Source organism: Rhinolophus hipposideros, assembly GCF_964194185.1.
Source record: "Rhinolophus hipposideros genome assembly, chromosome: 23".
Classification (NCBI taxonomy): domain Eukaryota; kingdom Metazoa; phylum Chordata; class Mammalia; order Chiroptera; family Rhinolophidae; genus Rhinolophus; species Rhinolophus hipposideros.
Window position 1 is genome coordinate 6841375 of NC_138069.1, and position 15301 is coordinate 6856675.

The 15301-nt window shown below is 39.0% G+C and overlaps 1 protein-coding gene across 17 annotated transcripts in view; it reads left to right on the top strand.

The window, feature by feature from the left end:
* The window catches only part of TRRAP (transformation/transcription domain associated protein), a 120463-nt gene that overhangs the window by 8060 nt on the left and 97102 nt on the right, over positions 1-15301 (top strand). For all 17 annotated transcript variants that reach the window (XR_013992343.1, XM_081034885.1, XM_081034899.1 and 14 more), the window contains exons 4-14: positions 612-722; positions 1733-1837; positions 2854-2937; positions 4736-4792; positions 6104-6229; positions 7874-7951; positions 8154-8242; positions 9071-9167; positions 9977-10115; positions 13056-13134; positions 14719-14953. Coding sequence is in view for 16 of the 17 variants with exons in the window: in XM_081034885.1 (XP_080891011.1) it covers positions 612-722; positions 1733-1837; positions 2854-2937; positions 4736-4792; positions 6104-6229; positions 7874-7951; positions 8154-8242; positions 9071-9167; positions 9977-10115; positions 13056-13134; positions 14719-14953 (1200 nt within the window). In the remaining variant the exon portion in view is untranslated. The remainder of the gene's footprint in view (positions 1-611; positions 723-1732; positions 1838-2853; positions 2938-4735; positions 4793-6103; positions 6230-7873; positions 7952-8153; positions 8243-9070; positions 9168-9976; positions 10116-13055; positions 13135-14718; positions 14954-15301) is intronic.

The following is a 15301-nucleotide window of genomic DNA, read 5'->3' on the forward strand; positions in this document are numbered from 1 at the left end:
AGGCAGGAAATAATATCTTCTCTTAACAGATGGGGGCATTGAGGCACAGAGGTTAAGTAATTGTTTACAATACTGAGATCCAGAAACTGCACTAGTAGCCATCTTCCTATACTATTTTCAAACTCTAGTTTCATTTCTTATTTTCCTTTTAAAATCTGGGGTAAATAATGGATTAGACTTGATAATAATCTAATCGCATATACCTAATTAATAAATTAGATGTTTAGATTAGAAAAGGGTGTCAATTTGTTTAGGCTTTTTATTTTCCACATGAAACTCGGCTGTAGAAGCTAAATGACTATTCAGAGGTCTTAGGGTGTGGCAGAGACAGTCTAGAACTGGCTCCAAGTTCAGCATTTCCACAGCGTTAGTATTTCTAGTTCTAAGAGTAAATTTTGGCATTTACTTTTCTTGAATTGGATTTCAGAAGCAACAATTGTCCTAATTTATTTAAAACTACATTATCACTAAAGTATCTGAAAGTATTAAAAATTACTGTTGGGTCTGCTAAAATGTTTTATATTCTTTTGAGGGCATTATAACACTGTGAATTTGAAATGAAAATATGTACTCAAACTTAATGGGGTTTCCTTTTAATTTTGTGTAATTAGAATGTAACATCATCTCCTCAATATTCTACATTCCTGGAACATATCATCCCTCGATTTCTTACATTTCTCCAAGATGGAGAAGTTCAGTTTCTTCAGGAGAAACCAGCCCAGGTAATCTATTTGAAAATATCAATGAGAAAAAAGTATATCATGTGCTAGGATTGCAAGCGTTTATGAATTAAGACAACTCAAAAAAAACCCTTATGGTTTCACTTAAAAATGAGAGAGGTTTGTCACGTAAGGATAGCTTTGCCCAAGGCCATTGCCTCCTCAGTTAAATGTCTTAGTTTTATTTTGTCCAGGCCGTCTCTTTTACAGTTCATATTATATTCTGGTGATGTGTGTGTACACTATTATAAAAGAATTAGAATACATACAGAACAAGGAGCAGTAATTTAATGACCCTCCCCATTGTCCAACTCGACTCTTATTAATTTCAGTTCTTGTAACTCATGGCTAATTTTGTTTTATCTATATCCCCACCTACTCTTTTTACCCTTTACCCACCTTGATTATTTTCAAATAGTCCCATGTCATTTTTTTCTATAAATATTGCAGCATGTATCTAAACAACTCTACAAATATTACCATAATACTAGTGAAAGTGTATTGCCAAATAAAACATTTTTATGTTGTACCTGTTCAAGATTGATATATTTGATCTACCTTTTAGTTATCAGCTTCATGACGGAATCATGAAAGCTTAGTACAGCTTGTGATGGAATTAGTCCTTAGGCCCAAGGTAATTGGAGAGAGCATTATAGGAGCTAAACTAGATTATGAAGGCAGATCTCAAATGAAGTTCCATTTGTGTTTTGCTCTTTCATCTTAAATCCAGCCTACATTCACACACTAGTGTCCTTTCTGCTGGAAGTAAGGTATGAGAGAGGAAAAATGTGGCTTCCTTGATTTCGTACACACTTGTAGAAATAATTGAAAGTATTTGGATTACGTTGAAATAATTCATAGGACTCTTTGTAAAGTGGGATCCATCCTGTAATGTGGTGGATATTAGTGCTGGGCACAGATGGCTAGGTGTGCGACACTTGTAGAATGTGAAAGAATTAACTTAGAACTCCTGGAAGGAGTTTGTATTTATGTTTTTTATTTTTCTTCACCAGCAACTGCGGAAGCTAGTTCTTGAAATAATTCACAGAATACCAACCAATGAACATCTTCGTCCTCATACAAAAAATGTTTTGTCTGTGATGTTTCGCTTTTTAGAGGTAACCTTTGAGAATTCTTGTTATTTAGCCATATTCAAAACTTGTAGTGATTTTTCTTACTGTAAAATTTTGTGTTATACAACTCTTTCCCTTTCACTAAAGTTCTGGTTCACGAGTAAACTTTTCTTAATGTCTGTTTTCCCTGATTTTGCCAACTAAATTACTAAGAAAGATCATTAGGTGAATAGTTGAAGATTTTTTTTTTTTTTTTTTTTTTTTTTTTTTGAGTCACTGGGGAATTGTCTAGACAGAGTGGAAATCTTTGAAAATGAATTGGGTGGTGGTTGACAAACTCAGTACAGGGTTCTTTGGCTTCGTGCTTCCTAGTTTTGTGTGTGTCAAGCACAGTAGATACTCATAAAGAGTTGCTCATATTCTTGGGGCTAATCCATCTGGTACCTGTTAAGTTAACCTGTAAAATTGTTTTCTTGCTGTTCTTAGTCTTGCTTTGTTTAGAATTCTGTTGTATTTCTGGGAAGATGAGCTGTGGAGTGGGAGAGAGTTGTATTCAGATTCCGGCTCTGCCATTTATTAGCTGTGTCATGTTGGCCGTGTTGCTTTACCTTCCCCGAGCCTTAGCTTCCTTGTAGGTACAGTGTGAGTGGCACCCCCCCCCCCCCCCACTCAGAGTGTATATGAAATGTTTAGCACAAGGTCCAGTACATGGTGGTTGCTCAGTAATTGTTTATTCTTTTGTCAGTACTTCAAGCAATGAAAAATATCAGTTGGGCCATTAGACCTTTGTTCATGGTGTGACTTAGCGTAAATGCCAGTTGTTATCAGCCAGAGTGTTCTCCCCAGAACTCGCTGGTGGGATGCCCTTCAGATGGTCCACCAAGACCACAAAAACTTCCTGTCTGGGACAGCTGTGTTCTGTGGGATAATAATTGTCAACATATGAAATCCAAGTTGGTTGATGGAGGGTGTGCATGCAGAAAACTGCTTAGAAAAAAGTCTTTAATCTTTACATTAAAGTATACTCAGGATTATAACTCTCAAATGCTTTTTTTTTAAAGACGGAAAATGAAGAAAACGTTCTCATTTGTCTCAGAATAATTATTGAGCTACACAAACAGTTCAGGCCACCCATCACACAAGAAGTAAGTATTTTTCCTGATAGAATTTATAAAGTGTGCTAACAAGTTCCTTCTGTGTAAATTTTTACTCTCTTTTAGAGCCGACGAAACACATGATGCTTTCGAGTGTAGAAAATACAGCCTAAATTGGGGGAAATTCTTTATGGGTTTAACAGTTACCTTTTTTTAGTTTGCATGTGTATATGAATATTTAACTGAATTTGTTCAGCATTTGATATGTGTTAACCAGTCACACTGGCACGGCTGTTTGGGTGGTTCTGGTATTCACATCTGATGTGCCAGAAAGCTCCAATCATTTTATGTTATACAGGGGTTAAGACGTGGGTTCTGAAGTCAGCTGGATTTGAATCTCAGCACTGCAATTCAATAGCTATGTGATACTGGGTAAACTACTAGTGTTTTGGAGCCTGTTCCCTAAAATAGAGACAGTCACATTATATCCTCAAAGATTGCTTGAAGAATTAAAATGTCAAAGTTAAAATTCTTAGCACAGTGATTGGCACCTACAGAGTAAACATGAATTACTCTGTTAGCAATAATTAATACAATATCTTCTCTGATGATAACCTTAGTAAATGCCTATTGTAGATTATTTGGAAATTAGAAGCATGACGATAAAATAGAATGCCCTCTATCTTTAAAAATAATGTTTTTCTTTCCTTTTCTCCACCTTATGTATATGTGTGTTTTCTATGTAATTGCAGTAATATTGTATATGGCATTTTATATTCTGATTGTTTCCTTTCACATTCACTATATATAAGCATTTTCCCAATCATAAAATTCTTCTTTTTTTTTTTTTTTTTTAATTTTTATTGGTGAATATTGGGTTTCTCTAGGGCCCATCAGCTCCAAGTCGTTGTCCTTCAATCTGGTTGTGGAGGGCGCAGCTCAGCTCCAAGTCCGGTCGCCATTTTCAATCTTAGTTGCAAGGGGCGCAGCCCACCATCCCATGAGGGAATTGAACCGGCAACCCTGTTGTTGAGAGTTATAACCAACTGAGCCATCTGCTGCCCCTCCATAAAATTCTTTATGAACTTAATTTGTAATGGATACGTAATATTCTTACATATGGGTGCCCTTATGTTTGGATATTTAAAATATTTCACAGATTTTTATTTTATGACTATTAGTGAATATTTGTTTATAGATCAAATTACTTCATAGACAGGGTTTATTGAAATAGAATTACCAGGTCTAAGGTGTTAATGTTTTAATGCTCTTGGTATATATTATTAAACTGCTTTCCACAAGGGTGTCAGTAGTTAATGCTTCCCTTAGAGCAGGGGTGTCCAAACATTTTCAATGTTTTTTACCAAGGGCCGTATGCGGTAAAATACACAAACAGCCGGGCCACTCACTCGAGGTGAAGTACGTATTGCCTCACCTGGTTTATTTAAGTAAACTAAATATATTTTTGGAATTTGCTGCAGGCCAGTTAAAAATGGATTGTGGGCCACAGTTGGCCCGCGGGCCGCAATTTGGCCCCCCTTGCTTTAGAGCGTCTGAGAATCTTCCTGTCCTGTACTCTCTCTAGCGTGGTGTAGTATTACTTTTTGAAAGGCAAAGAGTAGTATTTAATTTTTATGTCTTTGTTTTTCTGGAGTTAGAATGCTTTTTTTCTGTTTGTCAGTCTTTTGTATTTTTTGTTGTTAATATTCGTTGCCTGTTGTATTTTGAGTCTGACATTTTTCTTACCTGTTTAATGAGTTCTTGTATATTAAGACTATTGACGTTTTTCTTGTAAGCGTTTTCTTTTTATAAATATCTTTCTTATACTGTCGTTTCTATTTTTTTTTAGATTCATCATTTTTTGGATTTTGTGAAACAGATTTACAAGGAGCTTCCAAAAGTAGTGGTATGTTTTTTTAAATATTATTTGGATTTATTATTTATTTGTTACTTTCTTATTCTGAAGGGAATTTGGCGCACTTGGGCAATGTTTAGTGAAGGTCAGAATCGAGGTTGGTAAATCAACCATTAAAAAAAAAAGAGTTCTGGATAAATACTGTATTTTTGGCATAAAAACAATATGTTCTTACTGTAGAAATTTTGCAAAAAAAACCAAACAAGATAAATCATGCATAATTTTCTCACTTGTAAGCAACCACTGACATTGATGTTTTGTTTTGTTTCATCTGGTGCTTTTTAAGGATGGTTGTGCTCACAGTCATGAAGGCTATTTGGGGAGGTGGTGTATACTTTCAGCATTTTTCTGTATCATTAAAATTCTTTCCTATGTTGATAGAACTCTTTCTAAGCAGTGCCAACACTAAATAAAAGTGTGTGGAATAGAAGAGAAACATCTCCTCTCCATTTTATTCTCACTTACTAGAAGGACTTGCTGTTACAGCTGGGAACATCTTCCAAGACTCTTTTCCAGCAGTCCTAGTTTTTAGTGGCCCCATATTTTCCTGTCATACGCATGTACCTTGATCATCTGCCTGTGGCTGGTTTTCCTGATTTTTGATTCTTTACTATCACAAATAATGTTCGGTGAAAATCCTTGTACGTAAATTTATTTATCAGTTTTTAAAGATTTTTTTTTTAAGCTTAAATTTTTTTTTTAAATGAACATATGGTGACATTGACTCTTTTGGTATTTGAAGGATTTTAATCTGTTAATAATGTAAAACTTAAAATTAATTACATTCCGAATTACCAAGTCGTGTCACCTACCATTTCAGTCAGAGCTTTTCATAAGAAGCTGTCTTGTTTAACATGAAGTTCAAATGCCATTGAGAACTAAGGATGACAGTGAGGCTCCTGGTCTTTAAAAATGCCTTCTGTGCTTTGCCTCTGTTCCCATTTTGATTTCTGTTTAGGAGACTATTGGAAAGTGAATGCATTAGGGGTTGGCTCCCAGTTTCTTATCACTGGAGGGATGGGGTCCATTCTCCCACCTCACTGAGGTAATAACTAATATGGCATGCATCTCATCTTTACTCAGTCAGGAAGAAGGAGCGGAAAATACTGAGGACATATGTTTATTTTCTGTTGTCGAAGGTGGAGAATGTGGTTGTCCTCATGGTCTTAAAGGGTACCCCAGGTACTATGGAGAACATAAACATGGAGGACATTTGGTTTCTTCCACTGCCTGTCAGGTGTATTTTATGAAGAATTGTTGTGTTTGACTTTAGGAAAAATGATTTCTGTTCTTTTTCTGTAGAACCGCTACTTTGAGAACCCTCAGGTGATCCCTGAGAACACAGTCCCTCCCCCAGAAATGGTCGGTATGATCACAACAATTGCTGTGAAAGTGAATCCTGAGCGTGAGGACAGTGAGACACGGACTGTAAGTTTTTCCGGATGTTTTGCTTTGTTTTTACCCATGTCTCCTATACTTGGTAGAGGCAAAAATGAGCTACTGATTTTTTAGACCACTTAAGTTTTTTGTTTTTTTTCCTTAAACATCTGGAGGCATTTAAGATTAACAAAAATGTGTGCATGAGAGAACATCACTGATTCTGCTGTGCAGCCTCTAAGAAGGTGAACTCTTGCTCAACACTGATGCAAAGATACAAAGATAAAATTGTAGTGGAAGTCCAGGGTCACCTGTTGGAATGAGCAGCTGACCAGGCTGGGGCCCTCTGTTCCGTCCTTAGCTTTGACATTAATAAAGTCCTTTTAAACTACGTGTACATTGTATTTCATTGCCTGAGAGGTGGCCTCTGGGGACAGAAGCTCTGGGATGAGTTCGGCCCCACCACTTCGGTTTTCTGACTATAGGAGAGAGTCCATGAGCCTTTGCTCCGGCCTTAATTTTCCCTCTCATTATCTGAAAAGCTTATCTTGTGGAATTTTGTGAAGATAACGCTGGTATTGCCTTCAGGTAGTATCTGCCACATAGGTAACGTGTATTAAGCCTTTACTATGACTGTACTTTGGTGATTGAATTAAGAATATCATCTATATTTCTTGAAATGGTTTTGCGGAATGTTTTAATTTGTGCTGGGGTAAACAAGAAACTGCATTTTTAAATAAATTTTATTGGGGAATATTGGAGAACCGTGTGTTTTCTCCAGGGCCCATCAGCTCCAAGTCGTTGTCCTTCAATCTAATTGTGGAGGGCGCAGCTCAGCTTGAAGTCCAGTTGCCATTTTCAATCTTTAGTTGCAGGGGGCGCAGCCCACCATCCCAGGTGGGAATTGAACCGGCAACCTTGTTGTTAAGAGCTCGGGCTCTAACCAGCTGAGGCATCTCCAGTAGCTCAGTGGCAGCTCATTGTCTTCAATCTAGTTGTGGAGGGCGCAGCTCACTGGCCCATGTGGGAATCAAACCAGCAACCTTGTTGTTTAGAGCTCACACTCTCACCAACTGAGCCATCCGGCCTCCCCAAGAAACTGCATTTTGAATAAAACTTTCATTCCTTTGCACTTCCTGAATTAGAAACTTGCTTTCTGTTTATCAGCCTGTGTTTTTTGTTTTTGTTTTTTGTTTTGCTTATCTATTCCTGTCAATTGCCCATTTGTATTTTGAGGCTGACATTTTCCTTAAAAGTTTTATGAATTCTTATATATTAAATTAAGACTATCAAATTTTTTCTTATATTGTAAGCATTTTCTGTTTATAAATATCTTGGAATAAAACTGGGTAAATTTGTACTTTTGCTATTGTTCTTTTAAGTAAAATAATAGATATGAATTTAAATTTTCTCAGGTAATTTGAATCTCTTAAGTTTTGACAGATTTTCCTGAAGTTTTTTACTACAGGTGATTGATGACATTGGAAAATATAAACACCTCTATTAAATAATAGTTCTATGCACTTTGTTTTTAAAATAGTTTGCATCTTTCACCACAGACATTTACAAAGATGTGTCAGTGTTTTTTACCTTCTCTTTATTTCAGTGGGGTGATGCTTGGTAGCAGGATATTGACTGGGGCTTATTGAAGTGCCGCAGTGATAACCACAATCGTGCTTGTTTCTCTCTTAACAGCATTCCATCATTCCAAGAGGATCTCTTTCTCTGAAAGTGTTGGCAGAATTGCCCATTATTGTTGTTTTAATGTATCAGGTATGTGTATTGCTTACTTGTTTCTTGGGTTTTTGGCTGCTTCTTTTATGACAAACTTCACATCTAATTATCTGTGGCAAATGGATGTGTATGATACACACATGCTAACTAACGTAATGACTCCTGTAGTTTCTTTGGTATGCCCAATTATTTTGCTGTAGTAGAGACTGTAAAAGCATGAAAATCTGATGTTTCCTTCTAGCTCTACAAACTGAATATCCACAATGTTGTTGCTGAATTTGTGCCCTTGATCATGAATACCATTGCAATTCAGGTATCTGCACAAGCCAGGTGAGATTCCTTCGGACAGTGATGTAGCTTACTGTCACAGTGCTTTCATTCAAAATAAAAATACACTTGTTGTTGCCATTTGTAAGACACAAAAATCTTAAGTGATAAAATTTTGGTAAAATTATATTCATTTTTTTTACTATTTGAACTTGTATTTCAATGATGATGGTAACAGTTATTTTTGTTCCTTATTTTGAAAAGATGGGTTAATACCTGGGTTTCTGGTGTTTTGTAAATTGAGTTATTAGGCATTACTGTGCTCACTTGTAGCTATGGGATTTCCAAGTCTTTTTCACCTTCAAGCCTTTGTTCTTGCTGTTCCTTTCAGCATGAGTGCTGGAATGTTTGTTCTTTATCCCCCTTTACTCCCCCTCACCCGTCACCCTCAATCATTGAAGTTTTTTCTCAAACATTAGGGTATCCCCCTTAAGACCTTTATCACTTACTTTCTTGACTCGTGTCCTGTCTGGCTTTGAGTCATTTGAAGGCAGGATCTGAGGGTGATCAGCTCTAACGACCCTGTGGCCTGAACACGTGGCCTTTCACTGAGCAACTCGGTAGCCTAATGCTGTCTGCTGGATGGGTGGCTTTGTGGGGTATACATTATGGAATGGCTTGGAGAACTGCTTGCTTTATGTCTCTAAACCCTTTATCTTATTTTTATTTGGAACTGCATAAAAGTGCACAGTGTCTACTATTGCATCTGTGTTGTTCTGGTCTGTGTTCTGGTCAAACTTTGGGGCTCAGTAATTATTATAGGCTTTTAAAATTAATGTCACCTAAAGAGTTAAGAGCTAATAATGTGAATTTTATTCACTTCTCATTCAGACAACATAAGCTTTACAACAAGGAGTTGTATGCTGATTTCATTGCTGCTCAGATTAAAACATTGTCATTTTTAGCTTATATCATCAGAATTTACCAGGTAAGTTCATTGACTTTTGTTTTAAGTCAGGTTTTATGAGATATAATGTACATGCAATAAAGTTCACCTTTTGTATGTAAACAGTTGTATGGATTGCCAGTGCAAACAGTTGGTAACCACCAACACATCAAAATACAGAACATTTCCATCACTCCCCAAAATTCCGCTTTATATTTCTTCCACCTCCAGACCCTGGGAAACACTGAATGGATTATTTGGTTTAAAAAATCAGAATTAGGCACCCCTTGATATTTTAGTCAGCTTGAGTTAAACCATGGTGAATTGCCTTCCTGAAACACCTCAAAAGGTGATTAGAGCTTATTTTGAGTTGATTCAAGGTGCCTCTGATGTCATTCAGAACTTACGTTAAAGGGATGACTAAGTGAAGAGTATTTAAAAAAAATTTCAGTATTTATTTCTCCCTCCTCCCCAGTAATGAAGTAATAATAGTAATGAAGTAATAATAGTAATGAAGTAATAACAGTAATGAAATAATAATAGTAATGAAGTAATACTACATACTCATTGTTGAAAGTTGGGAAGATATTAGAAAAGTACAGTGAAGACACCCATAATCCCATTATATAAAAGAAACTGCTATTTATGTTGCTACCTATCCTTTTGATATGGCAATATGTATACACATGAACTATTAAAACTTTTTGGATAATACTTGTTTATTAGGGCTGTTACTTTCTGAGGGTTCTTTGAGCCACACTTAGTCTTACTGAATTTTTTAATGGTTTATAAAATGGGTTTTTCTTAACACCCACCAATCAATCTGTGTTGTTTTCCTCTTATTTTGATAGGAGTTGGTGACTAAGTACTCTCAGCAGATGGTGAAAGGAATGCTACAGTTACTGTCAAATTGTCCCGCTGAGACTGCACACCTGAGAAAGGAGCTTCTGATTGCTGCAAAGCACATCCTCACCACAGAGCTAAGAAACCGTATGTCTGCCTTGTCTACAATTCTGGCATGAGCCCTGTCCACATCTTTGGGGGTGGGATTCTGCTGACGTTCTAGAGTGTGTGTGTGTGTGAATAGTAAGAGTTTATTAAGGAAACTTACATACGACGCATGTCTTGGGCGGCAGTAAGATGACATGGTTATCTTCTGCCTGACATTTCATTGTTGGGCGGAGTCTTTAGCTCGTTCCACTGTACAAATATTTTAGACTCAACTTGTCCTTTTTTTTATTGCTATCTTGGGTTTTTCCTTCCCTTTCTTTCTTTGCCTTTCTACCTAGCCCCCTCTCTGCCTGCCCTCTTGCCACTGGGGTTCTCCCTTATCCTCTCAACAATCTGAGAATTAATGTGGTAATTTTCTCAGTGTATCTTATGTTCTGAATCTCTTGCTACTTTTCTGCCTTTTGACTGTGTATCTGTTTAAATTCCAAATAACCATTTGCTTTCTGATTCACAGCCAGCAATCTTTAAAAGGTCAGAAGAAAACAGTTTTCTTTCTCTATGCTGTTCTGTTTTTATGCGCATGACTGATACTTGCTTTTTGATACTCTGATAATTACACTTTTTCTATCAATTATTGATTTATAATTTTTTTTAATACTTTTTATATTTGGTGTGTCCAAATTGTTAGGTTGAAGTTACATCTTAATTGTTTTGAGATGATCATTTCCCCCAATAATTTTTCAATATTAAATGTTTTATTTGCTTGTCAGTCAGAGCATACGTAAAACTGATTTTTGGGCTTCCTTACATAGTTTTTAAATATGAAAAGAAGGGCACAGTTTGCGTGCTTACACTCGAGTTAAGCTCAGATATTTTTGTGCTATTAAAATTTCAAATTATATTGTGATCTTGTACGTGGATATGGCTGAAAGGAAGATAGAGTTAAATTTTTGTTTTGAAATGTCACATATATAGCAAAGCGCACAAAAGAAAAGTATGATTTCACCAACGATTACAGAACAAACATGAGTGTTTGCATCACCCAGGCTGAGTACTTGAGCATTGCCAGTGCTACAGCCCCACTTGCACCCAGAGCTGAAGGCCATTGGGACTTCTCTGGTGACCGATTCCTTTGCTGTTTATGGTTTTTCCTATGTGTTCATCTCTGAACAATATCAAAATAGAAGAATTTTAAGTGGGACGTTTGTAGTTTACTGAAGTGGCGTTGTGCCTGGAGTACCAATCTCAGATTAACTTTTCGTATTCCTGTGATTTGGGTCAAAAGGACTTTAGAGCTACGGCCGGGGAGCTGTGTAACAGGAGGATCCTCCTTGTGGAAGTGCTGACATACTAGAAACCGTTCTCAGGCTTTCCACCATGCACAGCCAGGCCCTCACATGAGGCCGTAAGGCTTGGTTTCAGCCTCGTTCATGCCTGCTCTGCAAAGATCAGCGGGTTTCCGAGATGCTTCTCCCCAGGGGTTGATCACGTTAGACTTGTTAAGTTCAGCTTTTAGGATTCTTTATTTTGAAGCCTGTAGTAGTTCTGGGATTTAAATAGGTCAGCATTGCTTCTTAAAAAAGTTTGTATTGAAAGAAACATTTAAAGAATCATGTTAAATGTTAACCACGTTATAAAATACAAAAATGTATGCATGTAGTTAGAACTTACACACCCACTAACATTTTCACACAGCCTTACTTTGGCGTCTCAGACATTATCAAATGGTAACCCATTTACCCTAATACTCAAGAGCAGCAGTTTGAGAAAACCTGATGGTTTAACAGTTTCCCATTTTCCTCGAGATTCTGATTCTCGGTCATGGAGGAGATCTGGAAACCAATGCTGTACAACATAATTTCTTATTCCTTCTCCTTGAACATTTTACTCATCCCCTTGTCAGCCCTTCAGCATTTGGTGTCTGAGCACTTCGCATCTTTCCTTCTGTGCCTCCTTCCTCTTGGCCACCTCACTGAGGACAGTTCAGGGATGGTCCTTCCTCTGACCTTAGAGGAACTGCCTGTTGCTTCTTTCATTTGGCATTTCTCCCTATGCTGTCTTGCTTTGGGGTTAATCAGAGATGCGCTGTGTGTCTCCCCAGTGTATACATTTCTTTTATATCTATGATTCAGTAGCTCTTTGCTGGTGAAGAATGTACTTTGAGTTATTGAAGCTGGCTGTAATGTCAGGCTTGTTCCAGAATCTAAATGTCTTTTGGATGTTTGTGGCCAGAGTTCCTCAAGAAGCATATGGAACAAAGGCCTAGAAAATGTGGGTTGCCACCCTGTCCGCACATCCTCAGAAATGAGAATTGTCTCTGAGTGGAGACCAGCTCTTCCTACCCGTTAGGTCTTCAGGCCTGCCAGGGAGAGGGAGCAGATTTGGTGATAGTTCCATCTGCAGGATTAGAAGAACAGAAGAACCCCCAGGAGTTCTTGGTCAGCTTTATCCAGGGAGTTGGGACCCTTAACCTGGGACCCATGCCTGTGAGAACACTAAAATTTCCTGGACATTTGTAATTTATATGGAGAAATATCCTAATTTCTCCGTGGTGACTAACCATACAGTGTTTAAGAAGGGTGGCTTCAGTGCAGCGGATAAAGGGGCATTTAGGAGATACTGACCCCTTCTCCAGACGGGTGTGGGTTGATGGTGGCAACTTTTTAGGATGATGGAATGCGCCTCCAGTTAAATATTGGGGGCGGATTCTGTGCAAGGAGACATGAAGTTCACTTTTTCTTAGTTTATTCTCTGACACTGAATGCGATTCTGACTGCATCTTTGTTGGCAGATGGCTTATGTGGCCCAGTAAAGTCAATGTCTTTGACTAAAAATGGTGTTCATGCTGTTTTTCTCTTCTCCACTGTTTTTCTGGATTGCTAGTTGATTACAGATTGGCTACTGTGAAAGTACTGTTAAGTAACTTAACGTACAATTGATTTCGTTGGTGATAATGTGCAATGGATATTTGTGTTCTAGAGTTCATTCCTTGCATGGACAAGCTGTTTGATGAATCCATACTCATTGGTTCAGGATATACTGCTCGAGAGACGCTCAGGTATGAGATTCAACCCATGATATCTGGTTAATTAAATGTGAGGGGCAGTGATTCCTGGCTCTTTGTGTTATTAGCTACATTATCAGTGTTTCAACAAACATAAGCTGTTGGGCCCTTACTCCCAAGTGGATTTAGAATTGCAGGAATTTTTTGGAAATGCCTTAGGTTGCCACTGTTTTCTATTTAAAACAGTTATACCGTATTTTGCTGTGTGATGTGCTACCATGGTTTTGACCCAAACTTTCAGAGAAAAAAAAGCTTTCATTTTAATTTTTTAATTCAGATTTTTATTTGTTTATATTTAGGTGCTTGTTTTTTGTATTATAAAGGAATTTTAGCATTTATTTTTAAACATATTATGGTACAATGATGTTATGTAACAAATAATTACAAAACACAAGAAGAGATACAAGGTATAAGAAATATTATGTACTGGTAACAAATTTACGATATTTACACATGTAGAGGGCCAAGAACTCTTCGTCATTGCAAGTTCGTCATACGTTCAACAAAACCGATTATCATATTACGGGGTATTTTGCCTACGTATATCGTTATTGATTTCTAGAGTTGCACTTTTAACTCATAAGCATAAATAAAAGAATTAAAAACATTTATATAGATACAGAATTATACAGTACCACGTATAATGTGCATCCTTATTTTTCCCTTACAAATTTGGGCAAAAAGTGCGCATTATACATGGCAAAATACAGTAATAAGGAAGACTTTCTTTATAACTTTGGGTTGAACCTGCCTGGAGATTAGATCATGTCATTAGATCGTGTCACTCCTGCTTGAAACCCCTTGCTTTCTGTTGCCCGTAGCCAGAGACAAAAGCTGGACTCCTGACTGAGGCAGCTATTCTGGCCTTTGCTGCTTGGCTACTCCAGGCAGTCCTCAGCAGGGATTTTGTCTTTCTCCCATCTGGAAATTTCCCGGGCTTTTTGACCCACAGCCCCCGTTAGTGCTTAAGTTTTCAGCATCAGTGTCACCTCAAAGGGGCTTGGCCTGGCCCCCTATTTAAGAGTGGTTCCCCCACTGGTGTTTCTCACAGCGCCCACAGCACTAATCATCTTGTGTGTGTGTTTCCCCTCCGGTAAATAAGCTTCCTGAGGGCAGGAACGCTGTTTCCCTTGGTCACTGTGGTGTCTATCCCTGGTGCTTAGCCCAGTGTCTGGCACATTGCAGGTGTCCAAACACTGAGTGAGTGAAAGCACTTCATAGCCCAGACATTGTTATTGTGTCTCTGTGAAATGGCCCCAATATATAAGGCGGTAATTGACATAGTGCTTATCTTTGAGCAACAAAGCCCACTCAGTGCACGATCGAGCTGGGGATTGCTTCTGCTCATGTTGGCTGTGTGCCAGTGCTAGTGATATGCATGAACACGGAAAGTAAAGCTGGAAGCACTAAGACCACACTGTCAGTCGTGGCGCTCGGGAAGTGGGACCCTATAAGGGTGTCCTAAATGTGCCGTCCCAGTGGTGCTGCTGAGCAGGTCGTGGGAGAGACAGCGGCCTGCAGGGGCGGCTGGCCCTGAGGGGTGCTGAGAAGCACACTAACCGGGGTCTCTGCCCGCAGGCCCCTCGCCTACAGCACGCTGGCCGACCTCGTGCACCATGTCCGTCAGCACCTGCCGCTCAGTGACCTCTCCCTCGCCGTCCAGCTCTTTGCCAAGAACATCGACGATGAGTCCCTGCCCAGCAGCATCCAGACCATGTCCTGCAAGCTGCTGCTGAACCTGGTGGACTGCATCCGCTCCAAGAGCGAGCAGGAGAGCGGCAACGGGCGAGACGTGCTGATGCGGATGCTGGAGGTACCGCCCCCTGAGCCGTGGCGCCCGCCGCCGAGCTTGAACCAGTGCTGCACTGGCAAGTTCACGGGGCCGCCAGCTGGCCAAGCGCTTGCAGGTGTTAGACACGTGGGTTCCCGTCCCAGCTCTGCCGTTGGCTAGCCAGGTGTCCTTGGGCGGGACCCTTAACGTCTCCCCGGCTCACTCATCTTCTAACTAGGGATGACCAGGGTCTGTCTCACACGGTGGCTGTGGACACAAATCAAACAACTCAGGAGACCTCTTAGTACACTTCCCAGCAAGCTCCCGGGGCACCGTATAGCAAAGTGCTGAATTAGCTGTGAACATCTCTGGCGAGGCACCCTGGGGTGT